At 35.4% G+C, this 20,813-nt stretch overlaps 1 protein-coding gene across 1 annotated transcript; it reads right to left on the bottom strand.

Annotated features, from left to right (window-relative positions):
• Nucleotides 1–2,426: 2,426 nt before the first annotated feature.
• LOC138928667 (poly(A) polymerase-like) lies at nt 2,427–15,362 on the bottom strand. Its single transcript, XM_070286117.1, has 2 exons — nt 14,745–15,362; nt 2,427–2,576 (listed from the first exon to the last, which is right to left on the bottom strand). Exons 1-2 carry the CDS (start codon nt 15,360–15,362, stop codon nt 2,427–2,429), a joined length of 768 nt encoding a protein of 255 aa, XP_070142218.1.
• Nucleotides 15,363–20,813: the final 5,451 nt, after the last annotated feature.

Genomic DNA, 20,813 nt, shown 5'->3' with positions numbered 1-20,813 from the left:
TGGCTGTGTTGCGGAAGGATATCCGTATCCGGCTCGAAGGACCAATGTTTAGGAGGGGGGCGATCCTTCCACTGAAGATCCGTGAACAAAAGGAGTTTCCACCGGCGCAGAGGCAAAGGAACCCAGAAGCGAAAAAGTAAAGTCGGGGGCGTCGTGGGAAATTCAATCGATCAGCTTTATTCGGCTGCATACATGTTACTAAACTAAGCTTAAGCAAACGGCTGCTTCCCTTTTCTCCTGTACTTTTGCAGATTTTTTCCGGCGACCGTACGTCGCGACACGTGGGACGAAAATTTCGTACACTCGCAAAAACGAATGTGCGTTGGTCGAAAAATATGTTTATTTTTTTTTTCAAAAAATATATTCCCTGACATTAAATTTTCTATCCTCGTCCTTTAGAAAACTAAATTTCGCTGTTTTTTCCTTCGCGAAAAGTTTATACTTATATATTTTTCTACTAAAAAAAAATTCTGTTTTCGGCCAGTGGGGCTTTAATCCACTGAAAAAAATTATCCTAGCTGTCCTGACCGGTCCCTGTTCGGGCGCCATCTGTAAGGATGTGTCTTAGGCCGGGGTAAACCTCAGCGGCCCAGGATTCCTCTCCAGAAATATTTATATTTTTAGAGACGGCCAGAACATGGACGCCGAATTTTTAATGAATTTTCTAGGAAAATAATAGCAGCGAAAGGGGGTCGTTTTCGAGGGGGGAAAAATCTGGCTTCGGGAGAAATGGGAATCTTGGACGGTCACCCTGGCGATGGCCAGGTGCTCCTCCGTTTCCGGCGCCCGCTCGGTTGCCCAGCAGCGGCGACTCTTTCGATCGGCAAAATCTCCGCCGCCCGGGATGACCCAGCGGCGCACAGTAGCGCCTCTCGAACAATTAGCGTTGCAAAAATCAAAAAAGTCATGTTCGCAAAAACGATTTTAACCATACTTACTCGACAGGAAATTTAACAAGGATTCAGAATCTGCAATAAAATCAATTTTAAGATTTTTTTGTAGAAGTTATGAGCATTTAAAGTTGAACTTTGTTTCGTTTTTTGCATCATACAAAAAAAAATGTGTAAATTGGTCGACTTTCAGGTAATATTACAAAAAAACCATAAAACCAATGGTCATGGTTTTTACTTTAAATGATAGATACATTCATAAACTATTAAAGAACCTAAAAAAACGACACTTTGGTTTGGGCTTCTACAGGTAAATCGCTACCTACCAGGTGTCCATTTTTTTCACCTTTTTCTGCCTAAAGTAGTCTATATCTTCTGACGCCAATGAAATCCACTGACTACACTATGACTACAAGTTCCGTGGATCTTTCCTGGATCAGAATTAACTTTCATCGGCTGCGTCGAGCTGCGTCTGCGGAAATGCAACGCAAAAAACCAAAACAACTCAGGGTAAATTATACCAAAATACCGACAAAATTTCATACATTCCAAGAAATATACTAACTGTAGCGAGTGGCGGTTACACTTTGAAATAAAAAAAAAAAATTTTTTTCAGTTTTCAAATTATTTTTATTTGAGCAAATACATAAAAATAAACATAAAAAATTAAATAAAAAATATTTTTTAAAAATTGTTTTCATTGAAAAAAAATTATTTTTTCACTTTGATCCCCTTTAAAAAGGCGTATTTGTGGGTGTGGTACTTTATGCAGTACATATATACATTTTACAACAATTACCTGTCCAATGCCGTTTAAATTATTCGATTACATTATTTGGTTCAAAAGATATGATTTTTGCAACGCTAAATGAGAAAAGGCGCTACTGTGCGGCGATGGCGGGCAAAATGCAGATCGAAAGGGGAAAGGGAGAGGGGAAGAGGAATTCTTAGAACGCGCGATCACCCTGGCGGTGGCCAGGTGCTCCTCCGTTTCCTGCGCTCGCCCGGTTGCCCAGCAGCGGCGACTCTTCCGATCGGCAAAATCTCCGCCGCCCGGGATGACCCAGCGGCGATTGCGGGCAAAATGCAGATCGGAAGGGAAAGGGAAGGCGAAAGGGAAAAACACGTGCCGGCGGCGATGAACTCGTAGCTCGGGAAAAACCCAGCAGCCCCGATGCCCACGCCAGATCTGTGCCCGGGAGTACCCAGCGGCGACAAATCCCGCTCCCGTCCCGCTGCTCTGGCCCGGAGCTTGCCCAGCGGCCACGCGAAGTTGGTGCGGGAGAACCCAGCCACCAGCTCGGCGAGTGAGTGAGCGGGAGGGGAAACACTTTGGCACGCGTCAAAATAAGGGTTGGTTGTTGCTACGCGGAGTTCGGTGTGAGTGAGAGGGAGAAAACGACACTATTTTGTTCTTCATTTTATTGCTTAGCTGTTTTGTACATTTATTTCTAACTTTGGCTACGGCTAACAACACCTTGCCTGGCCCTACGCCACACTCCAGGAAAAGCTACTCTGTCATGGCTTTCAGCCGGCTCACCCGCTGTTGTCGTTGGGCGAGGACACGTGTCCGTCAGCCGAAGGCTCCTTAGGCACTCGCGTGTCCTTTGGGACTTGGATACTGCGTCGATGGATTTCGCGTCCTTTCGGACTTATCGCGGGACTAAGTTCGACCGATCGCGTTTGCTGCCGCCAGAGAAGTGAAAGAGGTCGAAAATTGCAAAGCCCTTGTCGCCTAGGCTCTGCCCAACAATGTCCGGGCAGCGCAGCTTTCGGCCGTCGGCTTTGTTATTGTTTTTGTTTACGTTTTGATCGTGTTGTTTATGTTTTGATCGGCATGTAAATAAACACGACCAAAACGTAAACACGCACGATCGTCGGAGGGGAAATGTAGCTGCCTCTGCCGCTGTTCGCGTCGGCAGCGGAGAGGGGAAATGTCTTCAGCGCGGTCGCTACAGTCCGTCTTGGAAAAATGTATACGCCTGTGCGTTGCGGTCTTAATCTAAATCTTATTTGGCCCTTCTTGGGCAAATTAACTTTGGGCTTCATGCCCGCTTAAATGTACAGTTGTGTGTGTGAGTGTGTGTGTGGTGTGTGGGTGTGTGGTATGGCTAATCCTAACTTATCTCCCTATACTAATTACTAAACTTAACTAATATTTACACTATTTACAATAGGGTTTTGTGACTTCGTCACTGAATATATACGTGACTCTCTGCTGCCAATGTTGGCAGCGCAGCTACGGGACTAAGACTTCCCTAGCCTTAAATTCATATTGATTAAGACACACATAAATGAGAGTTCGGAGCGACAACAATGGTTGCTCCGACCAAACCAAGAAACTGAATGTGACATTGACCCAACTTAAAACTAAAGATACTAATAAAGGAAATCAAGTGAAAAACACAGAAACCAAAACCTGCATACTTATTTGATGGACATAATGCCTGGCGACCGCAAACATATTACATGGCGACCGTGACAGGATGGACTTCAAGGGACCGCAACTTTAAAATGGAAAACTAAACCAAGCAACAACAATATAATATAATATAATATAAGCCAACAACAAAAAAAAAAAAAACACCGTGTGCACTAAAATCTACAGATGAGAACCGAAGCTGGAAAACGGATCAAGAAGCAAAACGCAGTGAGTAGTGTGTGATGTGCGGAAGAAGAAGTGGTGTGGTAAAAAAATTAAAGGCCAGAAAGGCCGAACTACTGAAGCTATTGAATAGCGGAAGTAATGTGAATTGGACCCACTCGGTAAAAATACATGCCGAAGTGGAGAATATAAAAAATATATTGAAAGAAAAAAAAAACAAACCACCAAAAACCACTGAGACAACCACATCCACCTACACTGTGATTAAAAACAATGCAAAAACTAATCTAAAGCAATCCCCTCCAGAAGAAGCTGAATTCCCACGATTTAAACAGGAATGCCCAAAGGACTGCCCGGGACCTCTGGAGAGCCCGTTTTGCATATCAACCTGTATGAAGCCTGTGCGATGACCAGCACCGGCACCGCCTGAGCCCATAGGCCCAGGACAGCTGGAGCAGAAACTGCGAGTGTGAGGGGCAGGCCGCCTCTTACACCTTCGAGGGAGCGTCAGCGAAGCCGGGCCGGCGACGACCAGCTGACGCAGAGGACGTCACTGGAACCTGTGGAATCCTGCACAATATTTAAAAAAAACATTTTGCACTGCGTTGCATATTTTTTTTAAATTACACTACGGTGCATATTTTTTATATATATATAAAAAACAATTGTAAAATTGAGCGACACTAAAGTTGCCCGATAGCGTGTGGCCTGGCAGCTATACAACCAATAGGCAGGGAAAAATGTAAATTTTTTTTTTATGAAAAAAAAGAAACTTAAACAAAATCTTGAAATTTACAAATTCTCTAATATTTTCTATGAGCCATTGGCAAATAAGTTCAAAGCCAAAATCCACGTCATCTGTTAATGGCATAAAATTGAAAGAAGATTTTACAAATTTTAAAAACAAAGCTAAACAAAACACAGCCACTATGGCATTGTTAGAAACAAAGTCAGTGGACTCCACTGCAAACGTAATTAATAAAATCGAATCACATACCATTGATACCAATTTGACAAATATTTTATTAGCAGTTATTGTTTTCATAATGACTGCTTTCATTCTGTACAAGGCTTATATTTTCCATAATAACTGCATTTCAAAAAGAGCCATAAACAGGAGTCAGGCTAATGACCTGGACAAAATATAAGAAGCAGAAACAATAATTGAAAATAAAATTCGAAATATTATTATGTATATCATTGAGGAAATGTATAAAGAACTATGTTAAAAATTACTTATCCTATATCCTTGAAAATAAAATAAAATAAATAAATAAAACAAACACAATTTAAAAAACAGTCAATAGGAAACCATCAGCAAAATGGCTAGCGCAACGCTGACATTAGAAGTACTGACATGGGTCAGGAAATGCAGGAAAGCGCCTTTGAATGCGCAAAACAAGCCATTGGTGCATACGAAATTGAATCGCATATTGCCAAATATATTAAAAACGAGTTCGATGCAAAATTTATACCCAACTGGCATTGCATTGTCGGCAGTGATTTCAGAAAATCTGTGTCCCACGATCCAGATCATCTCATATATTTCTATTTAGATCAGTTAGCGATTTTATTGTATAAGACAAGTTCGTAGAGACAGCAATTCCGTTTGTGTAGGTTCGAGAATAAAATTCGAGCAATGTTCTCAACAAAATTCCATTAAATAATGGAATGGGGTGAACTTTATAAAGAACTGAACAACATAAAAACTGATTTTGACAGATCATACAAGTCATTATCAAGGACCCGGCTGGCACAGCAAAATACTGTGAATAAGCAGGCCGAAATATTAGTAGACCGCTTTAACGCAGCGCGTATATTAATATATGACCAGAGAGACCGGCTAGACAAAGCCAATTGGTCTCGAGTATCTAAGTTCTTGCTAAAATTACGAGAGAACTTAATATACATAAAACAAAGGTATAACTTGGCCATTTCAGTGCCAACTATATTAAATACACCATTGGCAGTAGAAACTGAAGACGAGCCAGCACCATCAGATTCACCAGCTCTAGTAGAAGGAGAATGCTGATTTGAGCACAGCTACGCATGACTGCACACGGGGTGGGGGGTCATTAGTCACGCATGACTGCGCGCGAGGGGGGCGCAGGTGTCCTAATTAGCATAAAAAATCAATTAATTATTAGGGGGAAGGGGTTTAGGGTAAGATCCTCCCCCTCATTATTTTACGCATGCATGATCATGTGCAGTTTTGTGTGTTGTTAAGCGTGATAAACTGATTGGGAGGGGTTAAAGAGATAAGGTGTGTGTGTTCAAGCATGGGAATTTGTGGGATTTTGTGAAGGAGGGAGGGATGAGACATAAGGAATTTGTGAGAATTTGTGAAGGAGGGAGGGATGAGGCATAATGCGTAAGAATTTATTAGGGTTAGTTATTGTGCGTATCCGGCTTGTGTTAATGTGATTCAATTAGGATAGCAGGTGTGTAAGTCACCCCAGTTATTTAACTTGTCTAAACGTGTAATACCTTGTAACGGTTTTGTTTCTGTTGTCATGCGTGAGAATTTGTGAGATCGTGTGGTGGTAGATGGGGTGAGTTCTCATGCTTGTGCCATGAAATTTCTAGGTATGAAGAGCGAGGGTTGTTGCTTACCTGTTGATCTATGAATTTGTGAGATCGTGTGGCTTGTGCCTGAACGGTTTGTACCTGGCCGACTCGTGTGGTGGTGGTGGATGGGAAATGTTCTCATGCTTGTGTGTAGCTTGTGTCAAGAAATTTCTAGGTATGAAAAGCGAGGGTTGTTGCTTACCTGTTGATCTATGAATTTGTAAGATCGTGTGTGTGGCTCGTGTCTACCCAGGCCTGCTTGTGTGTTTTAATTGGTGGAAAGTAGATTCAATTAACTTGGCTAAACATGTAATGATATATTTTGTTGTATTCTATTTTCTAGTTATGTGCATATAGGATGAGTATATGTATGATATAAGTGGAGAGTAGATGATGGTATAGAAGGTTATAGATGTGTGTATATGAATATCACCCCCTTAATAGTGAGAAGGTATTCCGTGGGAAAGGGTGGGCGATCGTAAACGTTTAAATTAATAAAGAAAGCATGTGAAAGGAATCGAAGAAATTTGAATATATCCCAAAATATCTTTAAGACTTTCCCACACCGCATGAAAGAAAGAGTTGTGTGCATGTGAGGGTGGATGATCGCAGATGTCTGAATTAATAGAGAAAGCATGTGAACTAGAAGATACATTTTCTAGGAAACGATAAAATATACCCTAAATATCCTTAAGACTTTCCCACACCTTGTGTAACAAAGAGTTGCGTGTAAAGGTGGAGGATCTTAAGTGTTTCAACCCCACCATCCTATGTGTAACATATGTGGATGTTACCTTAAATTAGCATAATTTCGGGGAGCTAACCTTTCTAATAGAAAAGGGATGTGAACAAAAAGAGAAATTTGAAGAACACATAAGAATTTAAACATACCCCCTTAAGACTTTCTCACGCACATTCATAGAAATAAGGAAATGGGGTACTTTCTAAACCCCCAAAAAGTCATCTTGGAAAGTGCATTTCGGGAAATGGTTTTAGTTTAAAAAAACATTCGCTCGCGTTAAGATATTTTTCTTCGTCTCGAAAATTTCTCTCGGTCTCCAATAATACATTTTTTGTAAAGTGAAAACTCGACCAAGTGTTTGAAAAATATATATCAAAAAAAAAAAAAAAATAAGAAACTGAAAAAAAGCAAAGTGAAAGTGAACTGAATAATGTAAATAGTGCTGTGTTGTGCTATTGACCAAATCAGAAAAAAATAATAAAATTAAATAAATTAAAAAACAAACAAACAAAAGGAAAATTAAAAAAATTATTTAAACTGTTTGTAAATAGTGCTGTGCTGTGCTGTGCTATTAACCAAATCAAAAAACAAGAAAGGAAGCTAACTTCGGCACGCCGAAGTTTGTATACCCTTGCAGATTGGTTTTGATGTTTATTTTATAGATTTAAATGCTGAAAACACTCACAAAACAGAGTTTCATTACATTTTACCTATACTTATTATGTTTACAGTTTGACAGTTACAGTTTTACATTCCCAGCTTTATATATTTTTACATTTACCGATCGCTTCTATGGCAGCTATAAGATATAGTTGTCCGATTTTTATGAAATTTATACCAAAATTCTAGAATAATAAAAAAAACTTATATCTCAGAGTAAATAAAAATGCGTTGAAAAACAACGAAGCTATAATTTTATTTCTATTAATTTCCCGATCGTTCCTATGGCAGCTATATCATATAGTAGTCCGATTTTCATAAAATTTTTACCAAAATTCTGGAATATTATAAAATGGCTATATCTCAAAAATGATGCAAAAATATTGAAAAACAGCCTAGTTATAATTTTTTTTCTAATAATTTATCGAACATTTGTATGGCAGCTATATGATATAGTCGTCCGATCCGGCCCGTTCCGACATATATAGCAGTGAGAGCATATAGAAGACTATATGCAAAGTTTCATTCAGATAGCTTTAAAACTGAGGGACTAGTTTGCGTAGAAACAGACAGACGGACAGACAGACAGACGGACAGACGGACAGACGGACAGACAGACAGACGGACAGACGGACATGGCTAGATCGACTCGGCTGTTGATGCCAGTGTTGCCATAATTTTTCCCGAAAAAAACGCTAGATTGGCAAAAAAAAACCCAAAAACCCCAAAAATCCTTTTAAAAAAGCTAAAAAAAAACCCTGCATATTTTTAAAGTCATTTTATTCAAAGTTTTTAATAATTTCGTCTATGTCGACTGCCTCTTCGTCAACATTCTTATTTTTAGATGTTCCGATCATCTTTAGAACATTTTGTGGTAATTTATAGTTGTGGCACCGCTTGCCAAGACGCTGCAAACCTGATCTGGAATGGTGACTAAATGTAGTTTATATTTTTAAGATATTTAAGTCATTTTACCTGATGCTTAAAATTGAGTTTAATGTGTCAATATTCAACCGATTTCTCTGTTTGCATTTAACCAAATTGACCTGGCTAATCACTCGCTCAACCTCGGCATTAGACTACGGCAACGACAATACTTGTAAAGCACTTTAAACCACTATTTTTCGCTTTATAGTTCACACACAACGAGACAAGAGTTGTAAGATTCATATCGATATCATGTCGATATATTAAGTGCTGTAAAAGCTTGAAAAAACGCAAATGTATGAAAATATAATTTGATGCATAAAAAACGCTAAAAAACCCTAACTCGATCTGAAATAAAGCTAAATTAGCGTCTTCCCGCTGTTTTACATTTTTTCCCGCAAACGCAGTTCAAAAAACCCCAAATCTGGGGGGAAAAACCCTAAAACGGCAACACTGGTTGATGCTGATCAAGAATATATATACTTTATAGGGTCGAACACGTCTCCTTCACTGCGTTGCAAACTTCTGACTGAAATTATAATACCCTGCAAGGGTATAATAAAATAATAAAAAACAAACAAACAAAAGGGAAATTTAAAAAATTATTTAAACTGTTTGTAAATAGTGCTGTGCTGTGCTATTCAAAAAAAAAACGATCAAGTGAATTAAAAACATAAAATAAAAAAAAAAAAAAAAACAACAAAAATGTATCGATTCTGTGAAAAGTGCAATATGCCCACAAATTCCCCTGCTGAGTGGAATCAGCATGTGCGAACGGAGAAGCATAAAATGAATGCTATTGAACCCGTGGATTCCCGGGTCAAAAAAGTAGCAGATGGATTTTGAGGGAGGATCCTTCACTACCTGTTCGAGAATACGCAGGCAGGAGTGATATTCCCAGCATCATTTCTACGAGAGGCTGGAGACGCATTTCTGCCTCATCTAGCAACAATTTTGGAAAGCTATGCATCCGTAAAAGTTAATTTTGAACTTTTCGGTTTGTATAAGCTATTAAAAGATGAAGAGGAGTGTATGGAGATGAAGTCATTTCAATCGAAAATGACAATTCTCTCCATGCACTCAGACATTAACAATGAATATGAGGAACACGCGGAGAAAATAATTGGAAAAATGGATGAGTTCCAAGAGAGGGATAGTGGATGGACATTGGTCCACATCACTCGACTTGAGATGAACGTGAACCAATATTCACCAATAAGAGGATCGTCATTTATCAAGCTACCCAAGGCACTGGAAAATAAAACATCCATTGTGAATGTGAAAAACTTGAATGATGAGTTTTGTTTCAAGTGGACGATAATTGCGGCAATCATGAACAGACCAACCAATCGGAGTAGATGCAGCGGGTATAGGGTTAACATTGAAGATGATGTTATCACCCTCCAAAACGGATACCAATTGGATTTCAGTGGATTGGAGTTCCCTCTCAACCCCCGACATATCACGGATTTTATGAAAAAAAACCTGGAGCTGAGCGTATCTGTTTTTGGATATGGTGATGGGCTAATTTATGGACCCATTTTTTACCCACCTGAGGTGAAACCCCGCCACATAAATATGCTGCTTTTGGAGGAAGGAAATAAAGCGCACTACACATGGATCACAAATCTTTCAGGGTGAGTCTTATTTATTATTTTTATTATTTTCCTATTTTATTATTATTATTTTTTTATTTCTATTATTTTATTATTTTATTTTTATTTTTGTATATATATTTTTGTATATATATATATATTTTTTTTATTTTTATAATTTTTTTTATTCCGTCCCTTTTTTAAAATTTTCTGTTCGCCTTTGTTTTTTTTAAATTTTCTGTTCACCTTTATATATGGTTAAACGTTAGGGGATTTTAGCTAATAGCTTATTTTTTATTATTTTTTGTTTTAGTTTTGTTTCCTCTCAGATGGGGAAAGGCGGAAGAAAGCAGTGGTTCTGCAATAGATGCCTGAATTATTCCTTAACTAAGGAAGCCGCCAAACGTCATTCTGAAGTGTGTAGCAAAATAGTTTCCAGACTGCCCCATCCGAAGAACGCCACCCTCCGCTACACGAATGTTCATAAGGAGGTTAAGGTGCCATTTTCAGTATATGCTGACTTTGAAGCTATACTGCAGCCTGATGAGAAGGCTATTAGTCAAAAACTATTTAAAATAAATACACATGTGCCTATAGCATATGCATATTATATTAAGTGCGCGTATGATGATAGTTTAAGTAAGATTGAAATTGAAACGACCTTAGAAGCAGGGCAAAATTTTGTGAATTCACTCATTACAAATTTAAAATGTATTTATTCAAATTATATTTCAAAAGAAGTTCCCATCCAAATGTCTGTGGATGAGGAAGAAGAATTCCAAAAAACTGATAAATGCCATATCTGCCATAGTCCCCTTTTATTAGATAGGGTGAGGGATCATTGCCATTTTACTGGTAAATTCAGAGGTGCTGCACATAATGCATGCAATTTAAAATATCAAGTCCCAGATTTCATCCCAGTTTTTTTCCATAATTTCTCCAGGTATGATTGTCATTTATTCGTGAAAGAATTGGCTCTCATACCTGGAGAAATGAGTGTTATTCCATCAAATAAGGAGCACTATATTTCCCTCTCAAAAACTATAACTACTGATGATGGGGGAAGTTTTCAGATTCGCTTCCTTGATTCTTTCCGCTTCATGTCGTCCGCCTTAGACACACTTGCATCAAACCTAGATGATGATCAATTAGTAACAACGAAAACCTTCTTTGAAAATCAGGAAGAATTAAGGGTGTATTTCCATATGAATATTTAGATTCAGTTGAGAGGCTATCAGAAACTTCTTTACCTCCCCGAGAAGCATTCTATAGCTCCCTAACAGAAACTAATTGTTCGGAAGAAAATTATACTCATGCACAGAGGGTTTGGGATAAATTTTCATGTCAAAATTTAAAAGATTATTTGGAATTGTATTTGAAAACAGATGTCTTGTTAATGACAGATGTTTTTGAAAACTTTCGAAATATCTGCATGAAAATTCATTAATTAGACCCTGCGCATTTTTACACCTTACCTGGTTTATCATGGGAGGCCATGCTAAAATATACCGAAATTGAGCTAGAACTGTTAACAGATATAGATCAATTAAAATCTCTACAATCGGGCATTCGTGGTGGTCTCGTGCAATGCGTAAATCGATATTCAAAAGCTAATCATAAATATTTGGATTCTTATGACGATAAAAAAGAATCCCAATATTTATCATATATTGATGCCAACAATTTGTATGAATGGGCCATGTCCCAACCTTTGCCATATGGAGGATTTGAATGGGTATCAAGGGAAACCCTTGATAATATAAATATATTAGAGCACCCAGATGATTCTGAATATGGCTACATGTTAGAGGTAGATTTAGATTATCCGTTTAGCTTGCATGAGACTCATAATGACTTACCATTTTGTTGTAGTAATCAGCTACCAACACCATCATCTAAAGTAAAAAAATTAATTGCAGATCTAAAAGATAAAAATAATTATATAATCCACTATAGAAATTTGAAACAGTGCTTAGAATGTGGATTACAATTGAAAAAAATTCATAGAGGTCTTCGCTTCTTCCAAAAACCTTGGTTGAAGAAATATATTGATCTTAATAATTTTCATCGTACAAATGCTAATAATACATTTGATAAAAATTTTTATAAATTATCCAACAATGCGGTATTTGGAAAGACCATGGAGAACGTTGATAAACGCGTTAATATTAAATTAATTTCAGAATGGGAAAGTGCAACTCCAAATGATTCTCCTGGTCGTAAAAGAGATTGCGCCCGTTCACTGATTTCTAAATCTAACTTCCATAGTCTGAAAAAATTTTCGGATCATTTTTATGCATTTCAAATGAACAAATTAAATGTTTTATATAATAAACCATTATATTTAGGTTTTTCAATTTTAGAAATTTCAAAATGGAAGATGTATGATTTTCATTATAATTATATGAAACCAAAATTTAATGAAAACATACAATTGAATTATATGGATACAGATTCATTTATATATACCATCAAAACTGATGACTTCTATAATGATATTAGAAATGATATAGAGTCATATTTTGATACATCTGAATTTCCAGATAAAATTGCAGAAACGTATAATTTTCCTAAAACCAATAAAAAAAAGTTAGGGTTTTTCAAAGATGAACTCAATGGGAAACCCATGCTCGAGTTTGTTGGTTTACGCTCGAAAATGTATTCATATAAATTTAGTGATGGTGATGGTAGCGCTGAAAAAACAATAAAAAAATCAAAAGGTGTCAAACGAAGCGCGATAGAGAAAATAGACTTTCATGATTATAAAAAGTGTTTGCTTTCTGAGGAGTCTGTGATAGGGTCAATGGCAATGATTCGATCATCAAATCATATAGTATCTACTATTAGGTGTAATAAAATTATACTTAATAGTAAAGATGATAAAAGAATTATAGATTCTAATAAAATGGGCACTATGGCATATGGGCATTATAAAATAGAAGAAAAAGATTTAGAATGTAAAATAGCAGAATTAGATGTAAGTATTTTCGAATGGAATGAGAAAATAAAAAAAATTGAAAATTGTACAAATAGGAGTAATTTAGAACAAAAAAAATTAGAAGAATATTTACAAAAAAGAGAGGAAGACCAATTTAAATTGGAAGTCAAGGAATTAGAACAAGACCTATTTATAATAAGAAAATCTAATGATTTTAAATAAAAAGTATTTAGATAATATATTATTATAAACAAGTACAATTTTATTTAAGAAAACTTTGTGAAACATGTAAAAACTTAATTCTAAGAACAAATATGTATTTTTTTTAACAATATTAATTTTTTTGAACAATAAAAATGATTAGTTTTATTTATATTCATTATATATTTTTAAGAACAATTGTATATTTTCTTAATCAATTTAAAAAGTTAGTAATAATAACAATTTTAGAAAAAAAAAAAAATTTTTATTTTTAAATAAAGAAACAATATAAATTTCAAAAAAAATTTTTTAAATAATTTGATTCATTTCATTATTGGTGGGAAATTCTTCTTTTGGATCTAATATATTAGATTCCACAATTTGGGTGTAATTAGTTAATCCTCCCTCCATTAAAATTACATCATTTTCGTTTTGGTTTGTATCATCAACAAATGGAGGGGGGAGGGGGTTTTCATCTTCTTGGTCTATATTTAAAGGTAAGATTTGTTTATAATTCTCAACCCCGCCTTCCATATAAATAAGTTCATTTTCATATAGCCGTCCTGCTTCTTCTTCTTCATCTGCGTCTACATAAAAAATCCCTTCTTCACTGATTAGATTATTTTCCAAAGCCTTATCTGTAAACAAAATTAAATAAATAAAAAAATAATTAGGAAATATTCAACTATATAAAAAAAAAAAAAATAAAAAATATATAAATACAAATTTAGTTCACTCACCTTTTTCATTCATATCATTTCCCCTATCTATAGAAAAATAAAAAGAGAAGAAAAGAGAAGAAAATAAAAGAAAAAAAAAAATTAGTATAATATTTCAAAATTGAAAATAAACATAAATTTAGTTTACTCTCCTTTTTTATTAGTTGTATCATTTTGAATCTTGTTTTTCTCCCAGTCATAACCTTCACTAAATTTTATATTCTGGAAGAGAAATAACTTTTTACCTATGAAATTTCATCATTAAGTATTGATTGGAACTCATCAATGTTTTTAACCTTTATCTCATCGTTCGAAATCTGGGTTTCTTTTCTATTTAAATAATCATCTAACAGTCTATCTGCTATATTCCTCTTTTTTAAATATATTGCATTTATTTGCTCTGCCTCATCATTTCTAATTTCCCGCACTTGTGGTTCATCACTTAAATAACCATCGTTAATATCCTGATACCTGTTTTCTGTTGCAATTTGATGATCTGCCTCGCTCGAAATCTGTGTCCTACTTTTCTTGTCTTTCTTTCTCTCATTAACAAGAGCCTCTTGTGTTAACGCCTCAGCAAATTCAAAACAATTTATTCTAAGTGTTGATGGAGGAATATGATTTATTTTTTTATTATCAGTATTTGAGGCGTGAGCTAATCTAGATCTATAGTGACATTTAATACCCACCTTGCCATTTGAATATGAAATAATAAAATATCTATTAGCCCCTCTGTGACCTAAATCGAAATGACCACCTATTTTTTTCTCCTGGGCTATTAATTTTTGCTTAAAGTTTTCTATTAATTTTTTTTTGGTTATGGCTATACCTGTGCTATTCATAGTTGAACTATTTTTTAATCTACGCGTCGTGTTTCTCTTCACTGGTATGCGACTTACATTATCCTCATCATTATCGGGTATCCCCAACAAGATCTTAAATGAAGAACTATCATCCGCCATAGTATTCGCTGTAGTCGTAGAAGTTGAAGTAACAGCTGAAGTTGATGTTTCTGCTTCAAATGTTGAACTATTGAGTAATAGCCTTTCCCTGGTCATCACAAGAGTTGTATTTGATTCGTTTCCGGTAGTAGAAGGTAAAATTGGTTCCAACGTCCTCATCGATTGTTCTTCTCCATTCTCGAATAAAATTGGTGAGGGTGCAGGTTTATTTGTTGTTGTTGTTGTTGTTCCATCATCATTGTCATCATCATTGAAAATTGGTGAGGGTGCAGGTTTATTTGTTGTTGTTGTTGTTGTTGTTGTTGTTGTTGTTCCATCACCCTCACTAATGAGGGTTGTATCAACTTCTCTATCCTCATTCAAAATTGGTGAGGGTGCAGGTTTATTTGTCGTTGTTGTTGTTGCTACATCATCATCATCATCATCATCATCATTACCCCCATTAATGAGGGTTGTTTCCAGCGTTGAAGTTGATATTGCTCCTCCGTCCTCGATGAAAATTCGTGAGGGTGATGAAGGCGGGGTTGACGAAATTCGCAGCAGTGAAGGCACCATATTCTCACTCTCACTTTCACTTTCACTTTCACTTTCAATTAATTTCTCATTTTTATCATTAATAATAGTTGAGGATATGTTTTTGTAAATTTCGGTATCTTCCAAAATTTCAAAATTAAATTCTATCCTCATTAATTTGTTCGAGTTCGGTAAATTCATTAAAAACTCAACTTCATTTGATGAATTCCATGAAGTTGAGTTTGTTAAATTAGCTAGTACATATTTAACCGGAGCAGTCTTCACGCCACACCAAATAGTCGCGAAAACGAAGATCACGACCGCGTTGAAAGACATCGTGATGTTTTCCAATGTAAGAATAGTTGGGAACTGATCTGGACCGAAAATTCATTCGCCCTTTTTACATTGAGAACGAGCAGAGAAATTAAACAAAACATAGACATTCACATGCACATACAAACAATTATCAAGATTTTTCTTCGGTTTGTATATAGAAGGCACTGCTCACCACGCACTATCAGCCGCATACCACACACATATACACACAGAGTATATACCACATCGCCCTCCACGCACATCGCCCTCCACGCACATCGCCCTCAACGCACATCGCCCTCCACGCACTATCCGTCACGCATTAATTATAGAATTTCGTTTTTATGGACCCAGCTATCTTCTGTCTTTGGAAAGCCTAGCCAGCGCACAAGCACACGATCCCCCTTCCGCTTCAAAATCTTCTCGACGAGATAAGTGTGGGGGAACAAAGTCTTTTTTATTTCTTGGGCATAGAAACCGCCTTCTATAGGGGTCCCCTTCAGATCTTCAAGTAAATAAGTGGTGGGGAATGTGTTGTTAACATGTCGTATTCGAAAAATTTCTGTGGTCCAACCCGCTATGTACCCCTTTGTGAATACATGTTTATATTTACTTATGCGTACAAATTCCCCTTCCCGTAAATTTTTCTTATTTAAAAATACTTTTCGGTGATTGTAGACCGTTAATAAAAGTTGTTTCTCATTAGACGCATTGACGTCAATTGGTTTCATTTTTATTGTTCTATGCTTCCTGTTGTTGTAAATATCAATTAAGTTTTTATACATTTGAATCCATGTATATTTTCCATTGAAACTAAACTCACGCCACATAAGTTCTTTTAATGTTCTATTAAAACGTTCCACGATCGATGCTTTAAGAACACTAAAAGTTGAGTAATGATGAATTTTAAATCGCGTCATTAATTCTTGAAATTGTTTATTATAGAACTCATTTCCATTATCTGTTTGTAAATTCTTGGGTGCCCCTCGACCAGACTTTAAAATGTTTAACATAGCTTTGGTGACATCTGTTGCATTTTTTGATTTCACCGCCTCCCCAAACCCGAACTTCGAGAAACAGTCTATCACCACTAATAAATATTTATAGCCTTTATTGACAGTGGCATAAGGCCTCATCTCAACTAAATCAGCTTGCCATAAATCATTAATTCCTTTTACTATCACTCGACGTCGTGGGAAGTTTTTTAATGTGGGGCGATGTAATTCATTCACAATATCTCGCTTACTCATATTTTAATTTTATTCGGGATGAATGGTGTTCGCTCCTTAGATATTGTTTCACTTTTTAATATTGATTGCGGGTGAATTATATAACTGAAAATACTATTTTCTATTTCATCAATTTGCATTATTATCTCACGAAGATTTTTCTTTAGATAATCAATTTTTGAAGAAATTTCATTCACTTTGCTCTCAACATGATTTAATCGGGGTTTTACTTTAAAAATTGACTGTTTCTGTGGTTGATTGGAAATTACAGTAGATATATTTGTTAATACTTTTCTTGTTTCATCATCAACATAATTCTTTGTTACTACATCATTTTCATGGATGGGAGGTAAACAATTTTTAAATCTTTTTCTCTGAAGATTTAAATTACCATCAGAGTCAGTGAGTAAGCTTTGAAATTTGATTACCCCCTTTTTAATCTCCCTTGAGTACTCTCTCTCAATTAAAAAACATCCAAACTTGTCGAGTGTCATTATTATTATAAATATAAAAGCTGAAGGAATGGTATATTTAACTTTCAACTAAATCAGTTTTCGGATCTCTTTCACGGTGTGCGAATGGGCTTTTTTTAAGCAAAGTTCCTTCTATTTCCACCTGTTGCGTACGAAGATTTGGTGGTGGTGGGTTTTTTGAGTTTATAAAACTATTAATATTTTCAATTTGATTAATTATGTTGTTCATCAAGATATCTATATGTTCTAATTGTGTAATCATTTTTATTGCTTTACTCTCCAACTCTGATACTCTTTTATTTCGATTCTCAAATGATTTGTCAATCGATTCCATTTGTAGTAATTTAACATCGTCAATTTTCTTGTCTACATATAGTTTAATGACTAAGTCATTACCATTTATTGGTTGTGAAGAGTTTTTTATTCTTTTTCTCTGTACATTTATATGGCCATCAGTATCAAGATAAACACCCGTGAGACTTTCAAGCTACCTTTTGAAAAGTGAGGAAAATTCTCTATCATTCGAAAAATGACCAAACTTGTCAATTGACATTTTAATATTAATTAAAAATTATAAAGTGTCTTCTATTTTATTAATATATTATTTTTTCTTCTCGCAGTTCTTCTATTATCGATAAAATCTCATTAGAATGTCCATTATGTCCAGCAGCTTTTGAACTCATTAAAAGCTGTAACCTCTCTACAAGCTCGTTTACGTTGTTCCAATAAATATATCTAGGTTTCGTTCGTTGAAGCTTCATATATGCTGACCCAGTATATTTTCGAGTGGGTGAGACAGCTGATGTCATAAGAGGTCTAATAATTGATGAATATTTCTTCGAGGGATTTCCTTTTAATTGTCCGTCGGGTTCATAGTTTCTTTTGTGAGCACTTGTCTCAATTAAAATTTGTTTATATATTTTTAAATCATCTTTAGTATAGTCATGAGGTGCGTTATGAAAAATTAGTGAGTATAGACCCTGTGTTAAGGTCCATGAGTTTCCACTCTCCAATTCCATTTTATTTTTTTGAATTTTAAGTGCACTATTACCTAACATCAATATATTATTTTCTTTTCGAGGTCCATAACTATTATCTAGATGCTTTTGTTTCTTTAAATGACTAATGTTGAGATCGTACTCCACCCCTTTTTCTTTATTCACATTTTCTTGATCTTCTTCTTCTTCTTTTTCTTCATCTTCTTCTTCTTCTTCATTTGAATCAGAATCAGAATCAGAATCAGAATATCTTTCAGAATCTTGTGAAAAAAATTCATCTTCGCTTTCTTTTTCGCTCACATACTGTTTTCTCGCGACATGATGTACCTCCTCCTTCTTTACCAATGATTTTTCTTCAGGTACATTACCATCATTGGAATTTTTAAATTTCTTATTATCAGCAAGAATTGCATGTAAAGGCGCTGTAATTGGCTTAAAAGTTTCTTCTAAATTTGAAGCATTCTCATTTTTCATTTGTTTTAATTCATTGAACTTTCTTTTTAAAATATTTCTACTCTCTGTCAACTGTTTTAAGACTTGACGTTTCATTGCTCTAGTTTTCTCAGACACTCACTTGATACTGTGAGAAATGTAAATGTAATTAAATATTTATAACAAATTTATTTGTGTTTTTTGAAGAAATTTTATTTTTATTATTGCAAATATATAGCTTAAAAGTATTAAAAATGTATAAATTTTCATGATTTCACAACTTTATTTAATTCCAAGTACAAATTATTATCATCCTTTTTCAAAATATAAAAACGGTTATCCTTTATAATGTTGATTGTTGCATCATCTAAGGTTGAGTAGCGCTCCGGTAAGTATAAAATATACTCCCCAAGTTCAAGAGCAAGGGAAGTTCCATAGCTGTTTTTTTTACGTTGAGCATTCATAATCGGGTAAAAGCAATTTGTTTTCATCTTGTTCTTGGTGAGTAGAGGTTTGGCCATCTTTCCATTGAAGTCCTTAATAACTTTCATTACCATTTCCGGGTTGGTCATATTGCAGATGATTCTTGTTTTTTTCTAATTGATGGAAAATAAATGGAAACAGATTGTTGTTATTATCTAGTTTAATAGTTGTTTAATTGTTGTTAATATGCAGTTAATAGCTGTTCTTACCTGTTTTTTAGCAGTTAATTGTTGTTAATAGCTGTTCTTACCTGTTTTTTAGCAGTTAATCAACTGTTTTTTCCAGGCTGTTTATAGATGTTGTTGTTTGTTGTTTGTTGTCTGATTTTTAACTTTGACTGTGTGTTAAAATCATTTTCACACCGATTTTATAGTCGAGAGTAGAACAACCCTCTCAATTTTTGAAGACATTCTTTCATTTTCATTTCATAAATTCGGGAGCAGACCAATCAGAGAAGAGCATAGTTGAGACATAGGGTGGGTTTGAAACGATCTCAGAGAAAGTATTCTAAGATCTCACCCAACCATGAAGCAAATAGTTAAAAATAGGGTGGGTTTGAGCGATCTCAGAGAAAGTATTCTAAGATCTCACCCAACCATGAGGCAAATAGTTAAAAATAGGGTGGGTTTGAAACGATCTCAGAGAAAGTATTCTAAGATCTCACCCAACCATGAAGCAACTAGTTAAAAAATAGGGTGGGTTTGAAACGATCTCAGAGAAAACTAGAGAAGAGTGTAGACCAATCATGAGTTGATAGAGAGTAAAAATTGTAGAGACAGGTGTCCACAATTGTTTGTGTTAAAGGCTTGCTTTCTATCATAGTTATAGCTAATATTATTCCCCAAGTATTTCACAACTTCTTTTGGTGGTTGTAAATTTCCAAAACTATCAAAGTAGTGTATATTTTTTTTATTTTTATTATAAGCTACCCAATGTGTACCATTTGATGAGGCATCGCCTAGGTTTATAATTCCTGATTCATGAATCCAAGGTGATTTCGGTAGTGAGTCTCTCATAAATACACCTCGAAAATGAGGAATATATTTTTGAGCAAAATCTAAAATTTCAAAATTTGAAAGTGCCTTCTTGGGTAGCTTACTGATTAGTTTTTTTGATTTCCTCTAAATGGGTTAAGATATAATCCATACCCTTTTCTATAAGGTTTCAGAAACATACCTTCACCCACACTAATACTTTCCATTTTTTTATTATGACGTTTACTCTCTTCTAGTTGTTTTTTACTCGTTGATGCATTATTGATGGCTTTAGCAATAGCTGCGCTGCCAGAAGCAACACTACCCAGTGCGCTAAGTGCAGTCAAAATGGGGACGAGTGGTAAAAAACCACCAACTTTGGGTACATTAATTATGCGAGGAATCTTTATTTTTTTCTTATTGCGACCAATTGATTTACTCACTGCTTTGCGTGCAACCTTAATAGCACTCATGAGATCTAATGGTTTCTGTTTTTTCAATGCTCGCATTCCTGTTTGAATAACATTTGAGAATGTCTTACCCTTTCCTCCCCTTTTCCTACACTTCCTCTTCACTCCCTTCTTCTTCT

This window comes from Drosophila kikkawai, chromosome 2L (genome assembly GCF_030179895.1).
Source record: "Drosophila kikkawai strain 14028-0561.14 chromosome 2L, DkikHiC1v2, whole genome shotgun sequence".
Classification (NCBI taxonomy): domain Eukaryota; kingdom Metazoa; phylum Arthropoda; class Insecta; order Diptera; family Drosophilidae; genus Drosophila; species Drosophila kikkawai.
This window is presented reverse-complemented; position numbering and strand designations above follow the sequence as displayed.